The sequence below is a fragment of the Sinocyclocheilus grahami genome, unplaced genomic scaffold (assembly GCF_001515645.1).
Source record: "Sinocyclocheilus grahami isolate Dianchi unplaced genomic scaffold, SAMN03320097.WGS_v1.1 scaffold664.1, whole genome shotgun sequence".
In the NCBI taxonomy this organism is placed as follows: Eukaryota; Metazoa; Chordata; class Actinopteri; order Cypriniformes; family Cyprinidae; genus Sinocyclocheilus; species Sinocyclocheilus grahami.
The window spans coordinates 494,740-517,343 of record NW_015505843.1 but is presented as its reverse complement, the minus strand read 5'-3'; the positions used below and the strand labels follow the sequence as shown (position 1 = coordinate 517,343).

General features: G+C 35.9%; 1 protein-coding gene across 1 annotated transcript; it reads left to right on the top strand.

The window, feature by feature from the left end:
* The first annotated feature begins 88 nt into the window (after positions 1 to 88).
* LOC107558893 (protein kinase C delta type) lies at positions 89 to 21,544 on the top strand. Its single transcript, XM_016242590.1, has 16 exons — positions 89 to 194; positions 10,675 to 10,801; positions 10,945 to 11,211; positions 12,482 to 12,647; positions 13,765 to 13,796; positions 14,083 to 14,168; positions 15,321 to 15,450; positions 15,563 to 15,663; positions 15,877 to 15,964; positions 16,640 to 16,770; positions 16,851 to 17,024; positions 18,088 to 18,179; positions 18,328 to 18,390; positions 18,959 to 19,286; positions 19,428 to 19,556; positions 21,169 to 21,544. The coding sequence occupies exons 2-16, from the start codon at positions 10,693 to 10,695 to the stop codon at positions 21,325 to 21,327; spliced, it is 2,055 nt and encodes a 684-aa protein (XP_016098076.1). The 5' UTR covers positions 89 to 194; positions 10,675 to 10,692; the 3' UTR covers positions 21,328 to 21,544.
* The last annotated feature ends 1,060 nt before the right edge of the window (positions 21,545 to 22,604 follow it).

The window sequence follows — 22,604 nt, the reverse complement described above, 5'->3', positions numbered from 1 at the left end:
CCTCGCTCTCTCTCTCTCTCTCTCTCTCTCTCTCTACCCGACGTCCCTCCTCCAGTATTGTCAAACCCCAGACAGGCACAGCGAGCGGCTAAATACTTCCTCAAACACGCCGCGCCACTCATTCTGCTCTCAACTCACACAGCAGCAGTGAGAATACGAGACGAATTACTGAAACCTCTCGGACTTTTAAGTTGGTAAGTTATGTGCTTGCAACTTTTCACTTTTAGTGCGCTTTGTGGGTGTTTATAAATACGCCCATCGAGAGCGTAGAAATGACAGACAATGTATAACATGAAACATCCACGTTGTCCGCCAGCAACCAATGGATTGCGTCGCATTTTCGATGTTGGTCTATCGGTCGCCGCGAGCATCCAGCGAAGTATCCAACAAATCCATATCTGATTCAGTGGAGACAATTCTAGACATTCGGTAACGAGAGACTAGCGACGCTTTTTTGGACAGGTAGTCGTTTAAATGTTTAATATCGTGTGTTCCCAAACATTCAAGTTCTGGAGAGGAAAAGAAACTTGCTAAATAGTTTTGTATTCGGCTTAGTTACGCTGTCCAGATACGCGGAAGCAGCAGCTGTACTTTTCAACAGTGTTTCATAGAATGCGTATGTAAACATATAGAAAGACCAGAGTGGCAAGTGGCAACTCTTTCCCGCTCTAGCTCATGAATACCGTAAAATGTACACCATTTTAAAATGTTGGCCTACTTTACGGTCTTGTTTTTCAAGTTCTTTGAGATGGAGATGGAGGTAGAGATAGAAACGAACTAGTCTTAACCACAATGTCTTAGTCGTATGACACGATATTAAAAGTAATGGATAAAATAAACTCGCTTTCACGAACGCTTCAGAGGCGTCTTAATCATGGTTTCCATAGTTACCGCCATAGCCAGCGAGTTATTCAGAGGCGCTAGAGGTCAAATATATTTTGTCTTCAGGGAGGTCAGGCTCTCCTAAACTAGTCAAACACATTGGCAATAGCTTTAAGTCAGCTGTGCCATTTTTCTAAAGCAGGTTTATCTGTTTTTTTCAAAAGCATTATCTGCCACCACAAAATGAGCAGTGACTATTATCTCTGACAATATTTACCAAACCATTCAGTATGACAACCGCACGATCTGTACATCCACCCTTAAAAACAAACAGAACATGGGGAATATCTGTAGGCCTCAATGTGTGAGACATATGGTGGTAATGCTTTGTCATCATGTTCATTTTTTTAACGGAGTGTATTAAAAAACGTGCATATTTGCATTAAAGGATTTCCAGAATAAAAATGTCTTGATAATTGACTCACTCCTTTGTCATCCAAGATGTTTATGTCTTTCTTTCTTCAGTCGCAAAGAAATTAAGGTTTTTAAGGAAAACATTCTGGGATTATTCTCTATATAATGGACTTCAATGGGAACCAACGGGTTGAAGATCCAAATTGCAGTTTCAGTGCAGCTTCAAAAGGCTCTACACGATCCCAGCCGAGGAATAAGGGTCTTATCTAGCGAAACGATTGGTCATTTTCTTAAAAAAATAAACATTTATATACTTTTTAACCACAATTGCTCGTCTTGCACTAGCTTGACTTCACTGAATATTGAAGTTGGAGGAGAAAATGAGATGGAGTTTTTCGCCCCACCTACCTTTCTGAACTGGAGTACACAGATGAGAGCTAACCAAGCGTTACCTTTCCAACGTGATTACATCATGCGTGAATTTGCGGATTCGCATTTTGGAGCTAGTGCAAGATGTTTGCAAGATTAGTGGTTAAAAAGTATATAAATGTAAATTTTTTTTAGAAAATGACTGATCGTTTTGCTAGATAAGACCCTTATTCCTCGGCTGGGATCGTATAGAGCCCTTTTAAGCTGCACTGAAATGCAATTTGGATCTTCAACCCGTTGGTTCCCATTGAAGTCCATTTTATGAAGAAAAATTCTGGAATGTTTTCCTCAAAAACCTTGATTTCTTTGCGACTGAAGAAAGAAAGACATGAACATCATGGATGACATGGGGGTGAATAAATTATCAGGAAATTTTTATTCTGGAAGTGAACTAATCCTTTAAGTATACTGAGTATGCAAATACACTGTAAAAAATAAGTGTAATTTTAACTGTAAAATTGTGTAAAAACGCTACGGGAAAAAAACTGTTAATAGGTTAACAGTAAGTTCCCGTACTAAATACGTACTAAATTTGCTGTTAATTTTACAGTTTTTAGAAGTAAAAATAACAAATCAATGTATAATTTACAGTCAAAAACTGTAAACTGATATTCCCAGAATTCCCTGCATGACACTCCACATTTGAAAGTATTTTGTTTAAATAATCATGTTTTTAAAAAAGTTTTTGTTATTAGTTATGTATATTTGGGCTTTATGTTACATCTTCTGTTGTTTAATGAAAGTTTAATGCATTATTTAAGTATCATGTGTGTTACCATGATGGTGTTTTGTGTTTGCATGAATGACTCTGTGCACCTTCTATATATTAGTATATACTTCTGCTTGTGGCGAAGCTACTTGTGATGAGCTTTGATTCTTCATGTGGCTTTCTCTTTTACCAACTGCATTATTATGGTGGTTGTCAGTATGTTAAAGGTACAAAACATATTTTAATAGCAGTGTGCATTGTTGAATTTACTGGTTTACATTTAAATTTTCTTGTTTGTAAATTACAGTTTTATACTGTACAATTTACAGTTTTTGACCGTAAATGTGTTTACAGTTTTTCTGTATTTTTTACAAAATTATTCTGGCAACCACAGCTGCCAAAATTATTTTGTAAAAACTCCAGATTTTTTTTTACAGTGTAACATTTGCAAGCAGTTGTGTACTACTGCACTTTTTCTTTTTTTGATTATTTGATTATTTCATTCTTACATTTAGGCATGCACCAAAGTTGACACAGGCAACAATTATTATTTTTATATTATGGTCAAAAACTGATATGATGGCGATATTAAACTAGCTTTATTAGTTTTGATGTGCCATGCACATGTGTGCGGTGTTGACAAAGCTGTAGGTTGTTTATGGTCGCCAAAGAACGCTACAACGTGGTGCATTAATATAGAATTCAACTAATGTGAACTATTTTAAATATGATGCATCCATTTATGTTTATAGTTTAGTATTGTTTTGTTTTTACATCAAGTTTTATGAAGTGCTTTTTACACTATACTTAAAGTTTGTCTGTTATTAATACCCATACAATTGGTTTTGCATTCATCAAGAGAAAGTTGAAGAGTAAGAAGAGGAATGCCCTTTCGTTTAAAATTTATGTAAAACATTTTTGTATATAAAGTTTGTACTGCATATAAAACATTTTGAGCCAATTTTTTCAAAAGCAACTTCAAACCAATACAGATAATAATAAGAAATAAAAATCCCACTAATAGGTCAATATTGATCATTAAAAAAAGTTAGCCAATTCTGGTACGGTCACAGATATATTGGGCATCCCAACTTGAAATGCATTGAAACTGAGCTTCTCTTTTTTGGTTGGCTACACTCTGCATTGCACCATTTTCTTACCAACCACAGACCTAATCATTTTTAATCTTTCCTTTTCAAGCACACATGCACAAGCCACCATATTGCACCATTTTTTTGTTCTTTCCTCTTTCACACATTCTCACTGGGTGTTTTGTTCTTGACATTAACCAGAGACTGCAGTAGTTTGTCTCTTTTGTTTCATTGTATAATGAATGCTTGTATGGCATCAGACTCTCTACTGTATGTCCACAACCTGTACAGTGAACCGAATCAACACATTGTTCTCAGCCGGAAGGCACATGTTAGTAAAGGTCTTAATCAACAGCAGGCACCTCCTCTAAATTATTTATCTACCAAACTGCAGGGGAGAAGAAAGTAGCGATGATGGTGCGCCGTCACCATGTCTGTCAACATCAGTGTTGTTTCTGTAACACGCACGACTCTTTTACAAGCAAACACCATTAGAAGTGTTCAAATCTATCATCAGCTTTGTTTTGAGTTTTTTTCCATCATAGTGCCTCTGGCAAACACAAATACAGCACTAAATTGTTTTGTAAAGAGGCCCAGAGTGCAACACCTGACAGTATTGTTTGTGTTTTGTACATTTTGCATGTTATTACTCATCTTGTCTTGTTGTATCATTTTTGAACGTACAGCAACAGCAAAGGTCTGTTGCATACTTTTATGGTGGTGCACACACAGGCCGCTCTCTATTGGTCTTGGATTAATGAAGCTTTTGTGAAGTGTGCGCAAGGCAGAAATGGACACCGCTCTTATTGCACAGACAGACAGGCAAGCTCAGCTTCACCTTTAGGTCGATATACCAACATACACACAAGAATTTGTGCCCAGTATTCTTGTCCAGAACACTGCCTTGAGCGGATTTGAGTCCTAATATCACACACACACATTTGTAAGCAATGTAAGCGGTCACACAGTAAGCCCTGTTTCAGAGAGGAATTGGCTTTTCCACACTAACCTTGACCAAACATTGTGTGCTTTTGTGTGTGTGTATATGTGTTATAGGCAAGAGCGAGACCGAGAGAAAGACAGAAGCATAGGGTCTCTTGTTTCTTAGCCTAAGGGAAGAGCGGGGTGAGAAATCAATGTTACACTAAAACGAATGTCACATGGCACTCAGCACTCATCTGACCTTGAAGTCACTGATCTCTCGCTCTCCATGTTTCTCTCCCTCTCTGTCGCTCTCTCTTCACACAAATGCTTCCTTGATGCATGTTATTTTAACCCAGTAACCCTATGACATATGTGTAGAGAAGAAATGGTTTTGCTTGGTGTTATGCAACACACACACAATGACATTTTTTTCCTTGTATTCACTGATCGGTAACTGATTAAACTCACCTGCAGACATTTACATTTAATTCTAGATCTCGCTCACTAAAACTAGGATGCAAATTTTTATTTGTATTTGCTAAAAAGTCTAGTTTTTCCAGTTTTAACTTGATAAACATGTTCTGGGTTGGGCTCTAGATTTTGACTTAATGAAAATTAACTCTCTTTGTTCTTTTAATGGACGTTCTTTGTCTTATTGTGGATGATTCATTGATGCAGTCCAAAGAAAATATTTGTCTTACTTAAATCAAGGTAACATAATCTTCCTCTGAAATGTCATTCCACTGATGTTAATGATTTTATCCAATAACAAAAAAAACCTTGCATTTAGGTCTGGCTCCATTTTGGTATGCAAGATTTACTTTTCACATTCTAACACTGATTAGATGGATAAGATAAAGACATGTCCTTTCACTTGCTGAATGTGAATTGTTTTACTTGAAAATACACTACTGATCAAAGGTTTGGCATCAGAAAGAATTAATAATTGTATTCAGCAAATACTTTGATCAATTAAATTGATCAAAAGTGACAGACGAGAATCTCTATTTCAAGTAAGTGCTTTATTTTCAACTTTCTATTCATCAAAAAATCCTGAAAAACAGAGATCACAATTTCCATAAAATATTAAAATATAAAAAAAAAATTATTTTAGAAATATAGAAAGCATTAAACGTGTTTAACATTGATAATAATAAAAAAAGTTTCTTTAGCAACAAATCAACAAGAGTTAAAAAAAAAAAAAGTTAAAAATATATTCTTTTCGGCTGATGTCACCAAGCCATCTTATTTTTCAAGCTCTCCCCTCAAATCACCTGTCCTATAGGAGCCACTTTTTACAATCCCAAAAAATTCTCTATCTGTCCATTTTTTCTCGTATATCCTGTTTCAGATTAATGTGCCACATTACAGAAGTAAAATGGAATGCAAACACCTTTTTTATTGACTTCAAACTGAGGATTTCACATTGCTAAACTGTATTATGAAGACTGCTATACACAGAGGGGGATTTTGGGAGCCTGGGGGATTATTTAAATTATTTTTGCTTCACGTTATAGTACAAATAGCAGGACGGTTCCTTAAACTCTGACTATGAACTCAGCTGTTTGTGTGTAATTCCATGAATACATATGCATTCCCAAGTGTGATTACAGGAAAATTCAACTGCACCATCCGGGCTAACAGGTTTCCTGGTGTTCTCTGAATCATGGCTGTGCTCTCCTCTTATAAATTTACAGGTTCTCTACACCATGTTCACATTTTTTCTAAACTTTCTCAACTCTAAACCCCTGCATCACCAGTCTCATTTTCTGACCTAGCCTGTTTATTTGTTTTGTTCTGTTCTTAAAGTGACAGTCTACCCTTTTTCATGCATATTATGCAGGTGAGTTCAATACCATGAAATGGAGACCATAGTAATGAAAGATCTTGCAGTGCAAAGCAATTTCTAATTCTAAAACAGTGTCTATTTTAGGAAAAAGCAGCTGTGTGTTATCTATCATAAGTACACACGGCATTCTTAACTATAATAAAAACAACCAATTTAAAGGGGTCCTATTATGCTTTTTTACGAAGTCTTGATTTTGTTTTGGGGGTGTACTAGAACAGGCTCTCATACTAGGTTGTTTGAAAAGCACATTATTTTTCACATATTTTACGTTATTACAACCCCTCTCTCCCCAGTCTGGCATGAACGGCTCGAATAGTTCCTGTATCAAATGAAAGCCCACCTTCTGAAATACGAAATGTGCTGTGATTGGTTAGCTGGGCCAGTGTGTGTTGTGATTGGTTAGCTGGGCCAGTGTGTGTTGTGATTGGCAGCACTCCGTGCCTGGTCGGGAAATGTCACGCCCCTTACCATAGCTGCCTGCGAGCTTCAGTGTAAATATTGCGTCAAAATCAAATCAATTTGAGCACGATTTAAACCCAGATGATTGTAACCACTCTAAGTTCGTCTGCCTTGGGAAAGCTAGAGTGTCTCCGACATAGTGATAACACTCGTTGCCTTCTCTAGTGCAGCTCAACCAAGTCTCATCCCATTCGTCAATCTTTGTGATATCACAAATCCCGGAAAATATGCGTTGTAGTCCAAACGAGTCATTCGTTGTAGTTTTTGAAAAGTGATTTCTGTTAAATAAAATATCTCCTTTTGAAGTGGACTTTGAGCTTTGTAAATTTGCAGATCTTTTTTATGCTCAAACAGCAACATTACAGACTAACTAAAGTTGAAAATGTGAAAAAGCATAATAGGACCCCTTTAAGTCAGAATGTGTCTTTCTTACCAACATATCTTACAGTGATCTAAGATGTAAGATCTTACTTTAATGCTACGTTTATAGTTTTTAGCGTTTTTATAATGAGATTATCTGGAATATATGTGCATGTTCCAGCCCAGTATTGAGCGAGAACAGTTTGGAGACTGTATAGGAAGTTCAGAAAAAAGGTGAGCGGAGCAGCTTTCTGGTGCAGGATAGTAAACAGAGCGAGTCTTTTGTACAAGGCCGGCACTACGCACTGTAATTCTCACCAAACACCAGTACACAGAGAGAGATCTCCAAAACACAGCCTGTGTGAGCTGAGACTAATATCACACAGAATGTGTCTAATAGATAAAACCAGTGAAAGGTCAAAAACAATAGCGGGAGAAAATGTAGATAATTCATGTTTTCAGTCAATATGGATTTTTAAGCAATGAAATCAGTGAATGATAAAAATCATAAACGTGAAATCAGTTACAGTGCTTGTAGTATCTCAAATGAAAGCCCGATGTTTCCATGAATTAGTAGGCTACAACAAACATTACCTAAAACAAGGGAACAAATAAATAAAGTGGGAACAAATTCTTAATTCATGGTCAAGATATCTTGTTTTTTCCCCCTGTAGACCTATCTTAGGCATCTGTATCTGTAACATCTGTAACATCAACAGCTTGTGTGTCAATAACATAATGTCATCTGTAAGTTAGAACAGTTGCGTTGGTCTTCATTTTTGTTTGTTCTTAAAGATGAAGTGTTGCCTTAAGCGTTAGTGAGGATCTGACATTCCTCATCCTTCTACCTTAATCGCACGCATTTGTGTAATCTCATCATAATACATAACTTTATTAGTTTAGCACAGAAGCATGGCCGTTACCAGTTTTAACATCATAGGAGTTAAATGTAGTGCCATGCACACATTACCACATGTCTACATAGATAGGCATACCAGAGGGATGTGTGTTAATTAAGCAGCAACCGGTCTGGGTGTGAGGGAGGTGACCTCTCTTGACAGATTAATGGGCCGCAGAGGGAACCGAGGCTACTGAAAAGACACACACACTTACTCGTTTCATATTATTATTATTCATGACAAAATTTTGTTTTTATACACTTAAAACATGATTTGCAGAGTGATGAATGCACTAGCCTACATTAGTAAGTCAGTCATGTAGTTGAATAGCATAACAGTCTGGATTTTTAGCAAGCACATTGAACTTCCAGTATGCTGCTCAATGCTTTCTTTCTTCCCTCCCCCTTTCTACTTTTTCCTCATTTTCTCTCCATCCCCTCCCTTGCTGCATGGGCTCATTTTTTCCACTCTCTCCAGGGACACATTTTTTCTGTAGTCATATGCATTTGAGTCTAAGAGGTTTATGTTTGACTGAGTAAACGTTTCATTAGTTGATATTAATGTTTTTTTTTGGTCATATTATGTGTGTGTGTGGTCCCAGATTATGCTTAATCTTTCTCACTCTCTCTATTATAGATGTACATGTTTGAATATACAACACATCATCACCATGTAGAATAGAGAAGATAAAAACAAATATCGCCAGATTTCTTTGGCTTTGTATTTGTGAGTTTTTGTGTGGGAGCTTTTAAAGCTGGTTCCAATTATATCAATTTACCATTTTATGATGATATAATTCATGGAGTATTATGTCATTTGTGGAGCAAGGCTCTGTCACAACCTTTAGCAATGATCTAAATCTACTCTGTATCATTATTTAATACTGTGTTTGACACAGATTTAGTTCAAAATCAACCATTTTCAGGACAGTTTTAGGGCATGCAGTTTCTAAGCTTTGGAACACCAAGTGTTTGAGAGCATGCTATCGTAACTACAGGTTTTTCCCAATGAAACCTTCTGTATTTTGGGTTGTGGCTTAACTATGTATTCTTTATCAATCGCATTGACTGAGATGCCCACATATAATGTCCTCTATCATTTTGTGGTGTTACATACACAGACTTACTTTTCTGATTGCCTGCTCTGCTGATGTAAACAAGTCATGAGTGGTTTGAACACTTTGTTGGTGTGGAGCCGCTGGCCTAAAACGGGCAGATCAGCGAATGGATACATCTCGATTAGTCTCTCAGTACTCCGTTATGGGTGGTGTCACAAATGGTCCCACTTCTCCTGCTCTACATTTTGTCTTTCAGCGATAAGTCATGGGGCAGAGATAAAGATGCTGAAAGCTGCTTTATCAGTGTTTTAAGCCATTTTTCAGCATTAAAGCACTTAATATGGAACTATGGCTCGAATAAGCCATTTATAGGTTGATTTTCCTCAGAAGTATGAACACTGTGGCTCTGTGGTGCTTTCAAAACATTGATCTGTCTGTTTGAGCATTGCCCGATAACAGCAACAAGGATTCAGCCAATAGTTTGAGATTGGGGCGGAGCTATTTATTTGTCTGACCAATGACAGATGAGTGGATGAGGAAACCTGTTTGATAACAAACTATAAGTACAAGTTTAAAAGTTTGTCTCCGCTAATGACTTTCCTTTCATTAATATTGTGACAGATTCACTGTGTCCCAACTGCACTTGGAGTTTGTTTTTCATTCACTTCATTTTCCATTGTGTGCAGTGTGTGTGCAGTGTGTATCTGAACTCTTAATCCCAGCGATTAAACTGTGAAACCATGTAAAGGTCTGCAGTTGGCCAGTTGTGCCCCAGAATCCTGTCAAAGCTCTGTGAGTCATTGTGTGTGCAGTAATTCCAGCAGGAATCTGGTCCTACCTGAGGGGTGGTATTGGAAAATGACATGGCTATGAAAAATAACACATCATTTAGCTTCTACTCTACCATTGTGCCTATTAGGAAAATAAAACTAGCTGGTCAGTAGCAGTGAAAGTGATGTAAGCAGAACCATAAAAAAAGGAGTAAATTTCACATAGTTTTGCAAGTATTGGCTTTTCACAACAGGAAGTTGAAGCAATGATCCTGAAACTTTAGCAAATATTGAGAGTTTTATGAATAGTTCTTATAAAATTTATGGAAAATATTATATACACTACCATTCAGCTTCGCCATCACAGCAAATAAATTACATTTTAAAATATATTCAGATAGAAAAGTTATTTTAGATTCTATTAATATTTCGCAATATTAATGTTCTTACTATATTTTTGGTCAAATAAATGCACCCTTGTTGAGCATAAGAGAAAAAACCTTTTTCCCCATACAACTTTTTTTGAGGTTTTGTGTAAAATCCTAAATATACAGTCGTTTGAGTCCAATAAATGTGCTTGTTTTAATTTTTATTAAATTATATTCTCAGCATAACAATTTCAAAATTTCTCCACTGTATATCAGAAAGTATGAACTGTTTACTCCATATAGCCCACATCCCTTTTATTCTCACAGATCTCTACATCACATTTTGCTCATCTTTTAAAAAATACTGCATTATATTTCTCTGCCTACCACTGATTATCTGTTTTGTCAAAGCAAGTGATGTTTCTGATATTTATGAGAAAAAAACACATTTTCTCTGAGTAAGAGATGCCTGCCGACATCCAGGAACCTATTAACTTCATCCATTTTTTTCTTTTGTATGTAGGCAGAGGAATCTCTCACCATGGCTCCGTTCCTGCGGATTGCCTTCAATGATTTTCACCTGGGAGACCTTCCCCCTATGACAGAGCAACCATTCTGTGCCATCAAGATGAAGGAATCACTCAGCACAGGTCAGTGAGGCTTTTAAACAGAGCGTAACGCTTTCTGCAAGGTAAAATTCAATGCAATGCTGTCTTAGAATTTGGCTTAAACAGGGAAACTTAGGATGGAATTATAATATCATTAGCATTTATTCCTCTCTTTGTCCACCCAGAGCGGGGGAAGACACTGGTCCAGAGGAAGCCCACTATGTACCCTGCGTGGAAATCCACATTTGACGCACACATCTATGAGGGCCGTGTCATACAGGTGGTCCTGATGAAAACGGCAGAGGAGGCTTTGTCGGAGGCCACGGTCGGGGTCTCTGTCATTGCTGAGCGCTGCAAAAAAGGAAATGGTCGTGCCGAGTTTTGGGTCGACCTGCAGCCTTCTGGGAAGGTGATGATGTCTGTCCAGTTCTTCGTAGAGGATTCAGACCAAGGTGAGTACATGTAAGCATATATACTGTACCGTGCAAACGTTTTATTGGGGTTAGTAAGGTTTTGTAATGTTTTTGAAAGAAGTCTCATTCGAAGTTTATTTGATCAAAAATACAGTAAAAACTGTGTTTTGAAGATATTTTGAAATATTATTACAATTTTAAAATAACTGTTTTCTATTTGAATATATTTTAAAATGTAATTTATTCCTGTAATGACAAAACTGAATTTTCAGCAGCCATTACTGCATGCTTCAGTATCAAATGATCCTTCGGAAATAATATAAAATAGAAATCTTTTACATATAACATTTATAACTGTGTTTACAGTCACTTTTAGTCAGTTGAATGGATCCTTGCTGAATAAAATTATTTCTTTCTTTCTTTATAAATAAAGAAATAAATAAATGTTTCTTACTGAACCCAAACTATTGAAAAGTAGTAATGGTGGTATTTTTCCCAACCATTTTTTTAGACGACTAGATTAATAGAGAACTTTTTCTGATCCAAGTTCTGTCTTGATTAGCAAAAAAGTAATATTTTTAAAACATTAATTTAAAACTATGGAAGGCCTATTTCTGTAAGCAGTGTCTACTCCCTGCTTCGCTTTGTTCCACTCTGGTTTTCTCCTGTTCTTTAAATTCAGTCTTCTCTTTTTTCCATTATCTCACCACCCTCAGATACCAGCTTTGTCCTGTCAGCTGGTATCTGTCCTGTCTTTGTTTACTCATGCATCTTACTCATATTTTCATGCTGGTCCTCTTTCTGGCATCTTATTATTATTTTTTAATATTATAGCAGATTTGCTTTTTGTATCTCACTGTGTACTACCAGTGTTTACTGTAAGAATGTTTATTATCAAGACTTTGAACTCAACAATAACTGGTGTCAAATATTGTGACACTCTGTGGTAACACACAGAGGGCAAAACCATCAATCTCAACCCGTGAGAGTTTTGTTTAGTTTTGTTACTTCTGTAACTCTTGGCAGGAAATGAACTGATAGTGATCTATAAAAATGCTGAAGAAAAGTCATTATGCACCCCATAAATATGTTTAGTATCTTAAAGTCAGTGTTTAGGCATAAGGTACTAATAAATATCCCATTTAGGCATATTTAGTCCAGAAATGAAAATTCTGACAATATGTAATTTTGGGTGAAATATCATATAGCAATGTAATTTAATATTAATGTGCAAGGAAAGTTCATTTTAATTCAGTGACTAGAAATAAACTGTCTATTTCAAATGACCCTGTTTTGACCTTCTTCACAGAATCAAAGTCCTCAGTGACTGGGAAAGAGGAAGACGGCGCCCTCACAATAAACAGAAGGAGAGGAGCCATCAAACAGGCCAAAGTTCACTTTATCAAGAACCATGAGTTCACAGCCACCTTCTTCAAACAGCCCACCTTCTGCTCGGTCTGCAGGGAGTTTGTGTGGTTAGTATATAAATAAATGAATTAAAGAAAACAAATAGAAATACAGTGACACTTTTTTTGCACAGTGATCTCCCCATGTCTAATAGCTTCTGTGCATGGTAACTTCATAACCAGATTTTGTCTTTAGAAGAATTTTGTCACTTTTTGTTGACGCTATGATGCTAGATTGTTGTGGGTGGTTGCCCGGGCTTTGCTGGGCGTTTTTTGGGCGTTTCTAGGTCAGAAGAGCCCAAGTCACATGATATTATATATGACATTGTGGAGTGGTCCCTAGATATGACATAGATCCTTGCACATATGCTTTTTGCACTTTTTTCACATTATAAAATCCACAATTGAAAAATTTGATTTTTTTTAGAGGTATCATTTCCATAGCAAAACAATATAGGAAAAGTTAGATGCAAAATACTTGGATTTTTGGGGTTAGCATAATGCTTTGGGATCTAGGCTGTAAAAGCAAAGGTTGCAGGTTCAATACCAAATTGGAATGACCCAGAAACTGAAGAATTACTGAGATTACAAAGCAGCTCTGATGTGCCCTTAAACAAGGTACTTTTCAGTCAAAGTAATGCATAGTCCATAATTGGCATACTATAACAGGTTAGTCCAGGGAGCCAGCGAGATCAGTCACTTTGTATGAAGAAACGCATCATAAATAGTCAGTAAGAAAATATTGCAAGAAAATATTAGTTCATCACTATCAGAAATCTGAAATGATTCCAAATTGCATCTCACGTAGGCATAACTGAAAGTAATCTTAAGCAGCCAGAAGAGTCTGGCAGCAATGATCTTAGTGTGTGTGTGTGATTGTAAGTCGTAGTATTGGATAGCATCTGTGTTTGTGTGCGCAAGCAAGCGCACTCGGACTGTCCTCTGATATTTCAGCCGCCTCAGCAGAGTCCCTCGGGCTGTCTCTTTTCTGTGCAGTGCGAGACAGATTGTTATGCCTTAGTGCTTTGTTCACGCTGTGTACAGTATATAAATGTATATGTATTGGAGAGAGTCAGTGCTCCAGATTCTCCCTAATAAGAATTAAATTTATACCATTTGTGTACAGTCCATTATCACCCGCTGTGTACAAATATCAATACTCCAACACACTCTTTTTGCATTCCAGGGGTCTCAACAAGCAGGGCTACAAATGTAGGCGTAAGTATCTTCACAGATTTCTCAATCTTTTCTAGACACTCCCATTTGGTTCTCAGTAAGGACACACATTATACATGTTAGTCGATTTGTTCCTTGAATAACAGATTAGTAATTTAATGTTACATTTTGACCTGGTTTTTGTATGTGCCACATAAATGATCCTCCTGTGGAATTAACATAATGGGCTCTTTTTAAATCTGTTTTTAATACGATATTTTGTACTATTAAATTAATTAAAAGGTAATTTGCACACATTAAACCTTACTGCCCCCTTGCTATTTTCCAGAATGCAATGCAGCCATTCACAAGAAGTGCATTGATAAGATCATTGGGAGATGCACAGGAACAGCAACCAACAGTCGAGATACAGTGGTAAGCATTAGTGTTCTGAACCTCTGACATAGAAACACACTTGATCAGCAATGGGTCCGTGACCATGAGAGGGTCCAAAGCAGTTCTGTCGGGAGGCCTCCAATTGTTAAAGGATCTGAAACCAATTTTTTATAAAAAAAAAAAAAAAACGAAAACTTTTACAATATTAGGTTATTTTATTTAATGTACAGTATATTGTGTATATAATGTATCATTGTTTCCACAAAAATATTAACACAATATCACAATAATAATATGAAATGATACTGATAAATAATAAAACATGTTTCTTGAGCACCAAATCAGCATATAATATCAAAATCAGAATAATTTCTGAAGGATCATGTGACAATGAAGTCAGGAGTAATGGCTGCTGAAAATTCAGCTTTGCCTTCACAAGAATAAATTACATTTAAAAAAAATATTACAATAAAAATGGTAAATTGTAAAATAAAGTTATTTTAAATTGTAATGTACTGTATTTTTTTATCAAATAAATGCAACCTTGATGAGCATAAGAGACTTGTGACTTGTAGAGTATATATGTTTATATATATCTCTGCATATATGTATTATATGTGACTCTTTACATTGATGTAATATTTTAGAATATTGTTATTGCTATTGTAAATAAGTATTATAATATATGATATCTAAATATCATAACAAAGTATCTAAATACATTAATATGCATTAAAATGCATCTCTCTGATGCCAGCCTTTACCGTTTTGGGTCAAGGACTTTTAACAAGGACGTTCTGAAGAAAGAAACATTCACTTGCAGTTCCAAAGGGCTGGTCCTTGTTTCCAATCCCAGTAGCAAACTGAGCAAGGATCAGAGTCTGTCAGTAATCAATAGAAGGCCAAGACATTGTAAAAGTAGAGCAGCCGTGTCAAAATATGTCAGGGTAACTAAACTAAACGCAGGCCATTTTAGCTTCTTACATCCAACGTCAATGCTCAACATCTTGGCATGGAGAGACAATCAAAAGTTGTTTAGCAGTACTTTGGTCAAGAGTCTCTGATGGGCAGTGGGCAGCGCTGGGGTCCATGAGGCTAGGAAGGACCTCTCCTTGAAAGGGCACCATAAGGCGTTGTAGATGTTGCATTTAGATTCAGTCTGGTGCTGATGGTCTGTTTGTACTTCTGCAGTTTCAGAAGGAGCGCTTTAAGATCGACATGCCACATCGTTTCAAGACCCATAACTACATGAGCCCGACCTTCTGTGACCACTGTGGGAGTCTGCTGTGGGGAATGGTCAAACAAGGCCTCAAGTGTGAAGGTAAGGAAGACGTTTTATTGATTGTTGTCTTTCATCTGTTTTCCCTTTCTTTTTGTTTCTTCTCTGTCTCTTTCTCTGTTAATATCTAATGCAACTAACTCCCTCTGTTCAGAATGTTGCATGAACGTTCATCATAAATGCCAGAGCAAAGTTGCCAACCTCTGCGGAATCAACCAGAAGCTCCTGGCTGAGGCTTTGACTCAAGTTAGCCTGGTAAGTGATTCAACCAGTCAACCTCGGCTTTTTTTCAAGACATTTGCAGTAACAATTTGTTTTTATAAACCTAAAAGATTACATTATTTTTGGGGTTTTCATGGGTTCGTTCATATGAAGCATTATGCTGTTCTCTGCATCAGTATATAACAAACTCCCAGAAATAAAGCAGACAAAATCTAACATGCGTACTGTTTCATTGATTGTGTTTAGAAATCTTCCACAAAGCGTCCAGATCCCTCTCTGTCGGAAATTGGAATCTATCAAGCCGTAGATAAAAACATGCCAGTGGACCCTAGTGGTAAGTTTGCATTACTGCATATTTTCTATTGCATTATTGCTTCCCTTAGCTTTGGTACTTTGTATAAGATTAGCTTTCATTTTATTTGAATATAAAGTGGCCCCAAAACGTTTCACACTTTCAAAACTTTCATAAATTTAATTTAATTAGATACAAAGTGGCATCTGCTAAGAAATCGTTTTTCTCACCCGTGTCATTTTTGCAGCTGGTGTCACTGTGAGTTTTATTGGATGTATGAAATCACTTCCCTTTAAATTCACTTTCTGTGGCCTCTAATGAAAATCTAAAGAAAAGGATCTTGTTTTAGTGTTATTTTTGTATCTTTGAGATACTTACATAGTTTTTATACATATTTTGAATGATACTATTTTATTTTTGTATTTTTTAATTTTCTGCTTTTATTTTCATTTGAGTAATTTTGTGGTGTTTTTTGTTTGTGGTGTAATTTTTTTCTTTATATATATATATATATATATATATATATATATATACAGTATAATAAATCTAAATAATAATGTTGCCCTGGCAACTTGCTAAGATAATACATGTTTTATATATTATTTTATTTCAATCAACATTTATTTTATTTCAAATTATAACCTTGTCTTGTGTTTATCAATGTGTGGAAACTGGTGTGTATTTGTCTATATGTATATTTGTGCTTATAAATATTAGCGGAGGGCTCTCAGTATGGAAAACTGTGGGACAATATGACCCCTGCCTCTCCCAGAACCACCATCACACCCCGCGTCTCCATTAGCAACTTTGTGCTCCACAAGGTACTAGGCAAAGGCAGCTTTGGAAAGGTAAGAAACCCACAGTATACAGATTTCTGCATTGTATTATAATGAAGTCCTGTCTTTAAACCGTTCCCATGTTCTATCAGGTGATGCTCGCTGAGCTCAAAGGAAGGGGAGAATATTTTGCTATAAAGGCCCTGAAGAAGGATGTGGTGCTAATGGACGATGACGTGGAGTGCACAATGGTGGAAAAAAGAGTGTTAGCATTGGCCTGGGAAAACCCTTTCCTCACACACCTCTACTGCACCTTTCAGTCGAAGGTGAGCATTCTTCCAAATAATAACGTGTTACACATGCACTACCATTCGAAAGTCTGGGGTCTTCTCTTATTCAGCAAGGACGCATTAAATTGGTCAAGAGTGATGTTTATAATGTTACAAAAGATTTCCATTTCAAATAAAAGCTGTTGTTTTCAACTTTCTATTCATCAAAGAATTCTGAAAAAAAAAAAACGTGTCATGGTTTCCAACTGTTTTCAACATTGACAATAAAAAATTATTCTTAAGCACCAAATGAAAATAATTTTTGAAAATGTAGCTTTGCCATCACAGGAATTAATTGCATTCTAAAATATGTTAAAATAGAAAACAGTTTTTTTTTTAAAAATTGCAGTAATGTTTCACAATATTACAGTTTATAGAGACTTCTTTCAAACATTAAAAAAATCTTACCAACCCCAAACTTTTAAACAGTAATCTATACAAAGACGTACAAAGACATACACTAATATGTCTCAAATATAGTTGCAATGATTATCTAGAAGACTGCATTATATGTCTAATATATTTTGTTGTTTTAGTGTTGCTAAAAGTTTAAATAAATTCGAGTTCTGAATATGGAATGTGGTCGTGCAAAGAGAAGTCTCTTCCAGTCAAATGACGCAAATCAATGGTTCGAGCAAAGCAATTGCAGAAACAAAGCTTTGTTATCATTTCCATAATGTAAGCTGAAGAACTCGTTCCTCCCGTTAGCTGTTACACATGCTAAGTTTCCGTGACTGTCGGGATTCAATCAACACGTCAGCCTGCTTGGCATGTTTGAGAGTCAGTGGGTTTGACATTAAACATTATGAGAATGACATGGAATGTTGTAAACACAAAATAACAGGTTCTGAAACAGTCCAGAAATGTATTGAGGGGAATAGCACAAAATACTTAGCACTGTGTGAAATTGCCTTGCCTGCAGCTTTGATTTTCCTTGTTTGGCAGGCTCACAAGACATATCTAAATGAAATGATGTGTTATGGTCATTCTTTCCAGTAAAATATATTGCCACAATCCACAATCTCTCAATAATGATGATGATCTGTGTGTTTATCAATAGGAGCACTTATTCTTTGTGATGGAGTATCTGAATGGAGGAGATCTGATGTTCCACATTCAGGATAAGGGCCGTTTTGATTTGTACAGAGCCACGTGAGTGACATCCGTTCTGAATAAATGTTCTCAAAACTGTTAAACAATTGCTGTAGCATATCTATACTGTTTATCTTCCATAATCAAGAAATAATGTTTTTTGTGAAAAAACAGTACGTGTTTTGGTCAAATCTGTTTCCTGTCACAGGTTTTATGCTGCTGAAATCGTCTGTGGACTACAGTACCTCCATTCTAAAGGAATTATATACAGGTATATACATTGTAAAATTACTGTATATACAGTACATTATATAAGGTTCCTTGTTGTGATTTTTCTTTTTTTGATTGGGTCAGTGGGATTTTGTATTTAATAGTTTTATTATTTCAATTAAATGCTGTTCTTTTCAACTTTCTAATCATTAAGGAATCCTGAACAAAATGTATCACAATTTACACAATACTATTAAGCAGCGCAACAATTTTCTAACATTGATAATAATAAGAAATGTATCTTGAGCACCAAATCAACACATTAGAATGGTTTATGACGGCTCATGTGAATGAAGACTAGAGTAATGATTTGCCATCACAGGGTTAAATTATATTTTAAAATACTTTTTTTTTTTTTTTTTACAATATTTTGTAATTATATTTTACAATATTACTGTTTTCAATTTTGTATTACAATTTTGTGTTAATTTATATATCATGTACAAGTAATTTAGCAGAAAGTTGCTCTTTTCCATACAATGAAAATTACCAAACAAAAATGGGCCATAAAAGTCCATATGAATTACATTTCTCAAATGGATCTCATGCCTGTTTTTCTGTCTAATCAGAGATTTAAAGTTGGACAATGTGATGCTGGACATTTATGGACATATTAAGATTGCAGACTTTGGGATGTGCAAAGAGAACATGCTTGAAGAAAACAGAGCAACCACGTTCTGTGGCACACCAGATTATATAGCTCCTGAGATCCTGCTGGGACAGAAATACAGTTTCTCTGTGGACTGGTGGTCATTCGGCGTGCTGCTCTACGAGATGCTGATCGGCCAGTCGCCATTCCAGGGCGATGATGAGGATGAGCTGTTTGAGTCGATCCGCATGGATGTACCTCACTACCCACGGTGGATTACCAAAGAGACCAAAGACCTGCTGGAGAAAGTGAGTCTGACCCACTGATTTATCTTAATGAACACCGTCAGCACCGATGCTTTATGGAGTCATTTATTTGAACTGGCCCGCCACACTTGCAGGAAATTTATGTTGTCAGAATTTAAATCTGTGTCTTCTACATTTTCACAGTTATTTGAGCGGGATCCAACTCGGCGGCTTGGTGTTGTGGGAAATATCCGTGGACATGCCTTCTTCAAGACAATCAATTGGTCTGCTCTGGAGAAACGAGAGGTGTCTCCCCCATTCAAGCCAAAAGTGGTACGATTCTGATTTGAACTGATTTACTATTAAAAATGGCTTTCCTTCCTTGCTACTTTAAAATAAATTGTAAATAATAGATGAAAATTCTTAAATGCTTGCTCGGCTGAAATAAAAATAAATGAATGCTAAATAGAAATATATATATATATATATATATATATATATACGTATATATATATATATATAAAATGACAAGCTTAAACTAAAATTAAATTAAAAACTAAAATTATTAAAATAAACGCAAATTCAAAATATTCATAACTACTATAATAGTATATAAATAATACTACAATAACACTGCTATGAGGGGTGTTAAGAGAGGTTTCACCTTCATGCATTCATCTTATAATTGAATCTGATTCATTGTGTCATTCAAAGTAATGCAATATAAAGGTAAATAATGAAAAGCGAGGTCTGTTTGTGTTTTATAGCTTATTGCTGTACTCTGAAACAAAAGGCAGTAGCAAAATATCTGTCATAAATGTTTAGCTAGTGTAGCGTTCATGGCTGAAAACTTGTGAAGAAGTTAATGATAAACCAATAACCTTTGTCTTATGTGTGCTCTAATGATGACATTACAATAACCGAAAATGTATTTTAAAGAGGCTGTATCATGTCATGAGCAATCAAATTTTCCTTGATCTGTTGAGATAAGAGTTGGATTTATGATGGAAAAAAATACTGTAACTTTCAGAAATCAAAACCTCCTTCCCAGTCCAAGTGGACAATTTATTCAGCAAGTTACTGACATCAGGCTGATGAATAGATTGCCACATTTATAGTATACTGTACGTCATCAGTGCCTATTTGGTATTCAGAAACTTGACCTGCCCTGTCATGGTATTATTATTCCTTCAAACAAATATTAGTATTCCTAAATTGCATAAGAATTAATGATAAAAGTCAAATGAGGTGAAATCTTACAAACCTTTTCTTTTGGCTGTGTGTAGCACCTACATCTCTGCATATCTTTCGGTAGAATCACAACATTAGGAAAGGGTGTCTGAATTTATTTTTTAACAGGGTCCCTGATAATTTCAGGGTGGCCTCTGGAATCTTAACAGTTTGAGCAGCACATTATAGTGTAGATTGTTTTGTGAATCACAATGTTCACTAATGATCAAAAGTTTGGGGTCAGTTTTATTTAGTAAGGATGCATTAAATTGATCATAAGTGACAGGAAATGTTTTTATAATCTTACAAAAAGAAATCTTTGTCATTTAAATGCTGTCAAAAAAACTATTAAACAGCACAAATGTTTTGAATATTGATGATCATTAGAAATGTTTTTGAGGACCAAATCAGCATTTCAGAATGATTTCTTAAAGTTCATGTCAAGACTTCATTAAAAAAAGAAAAGAAAAGACTTCTTTGAAAAACAAATCTGAAACTAAATGTTTTAAAGGTAGCGTAATGTAGAGCTTTTTTAGTTCTACCAAGCTCTGTGTTAAGGGTTCTTGGCGTTTTTTGTTAATTCTGCTCATGTGAAAAAACACAACAGACACCCACGTCACACCAGACCAAAAAATGAAGTAGGATATGAGCCCTTTAACAGACTTGAAAGTTACTTCAGGATTATTTTCTGACATCTCTCTTCCTCTACTTGCAGAAATCCCCCAATGACTGTAGCAACTTTGACCGGGAGTTCCTCAGTGAGAAGCCCCGTCTCTCTCAAAGTGACAAGAACCTGATAGACTCTATGGACCAGTCTGCCTTTGCTGGTTTCTCTTTCATTAACCCCAAAATGGAGACCATTCTGGAAAAATAAGACATTCTGACTTGGATAAATAAGACACTCTAAACCTGCCCAACTCAAATCAGAAATGGCGTACAGGAGCCAGGAGCTCGACCAGTGTTACACTTGTTATACTGTCTGGATGGTCCAAATAGATAATGCTGTATTCATGTCGTCTTTAATCAAATGATCAAAACTTTAAATCAAAAATGTATTTGATGATGTACTATATTTGTAATTGTAATATCCCTAACATAGATATATATGTATACATGTTCATGTGATTAAAAAAATACTTACTATCATACACACATCCACACAAACAGACAAGAAGGGATTCTTGAAACCCAAAAGAAAGGGACTCTATATTTTAGTCCGTTTAATATGATGGGACTTTGCAATTTGACTGAACAGTGGCCTTCTTAACACTCTTAAATCCTTCTTGTTTGCCCTCATACAATGTTTCATTGTTAAACATAGAGGGTAAACCAAGAAGGTTCGTTTGTGGGATGATTTGGTGTTTATTTTTTTTTTGTATCTATCCTTTCTTGTTGATCTGAAACAAGTTTTACATTCTAAGTTTTAACTTTAAGGTGCTGATTTTGCCAGCGTGAGCTGGGCAGGCACAAAATAGTGTTTTTTTTTCACTATGGGTCTATAAATAATGTAAGTCTTGTGTAGGTGAACCTAAAACCTCTGCAATATGAAAACCTAGAAATATCAATGTCTTGCTAGACATATTGTTTATCCATTGGGTTACTTTTATGGTACTGTAATAAGTAGTATATTGGTACAGTATATTGTTGGGTGGAGGATATATATCTGAGCAAGCGAGAGTATAAATATATGGACTATTTAATGTTGATAATTTAATAAAGTACGATACTGTATATAACAATATATGTATATTGTTCTGAACTGTTGTTGTTACTGGAGGTAATAATGAACCGTTTTTTTACACTGAATTCACTCGGAACTCGACACCATTAAAGGTTTCTTCAACTTGATTTTTTTTACTTTATTGTCGTGCACCTTCATTCATGTAATCATACTTTCTACAAAAATGCCATACCACCACTGCCTTTAAAATGAATAACCTTAAGAGGAGATCCCATAGTAACGGAGGTTCGGAAACTTTGATAATTTTGCTAAAAGAACTGACAGGAAGGCGTTTGTTCAGTTTACGTTGTGCGGCTGAGCCGTCATCGCCGTCCATCACAGCCGCATAAACTCATTTATAAGGATTGAAACTACTGCCATCTAGCGGAGGTGAGTTTGACCTGCACGTTAAGCCTAGTTTGACCTAAAGA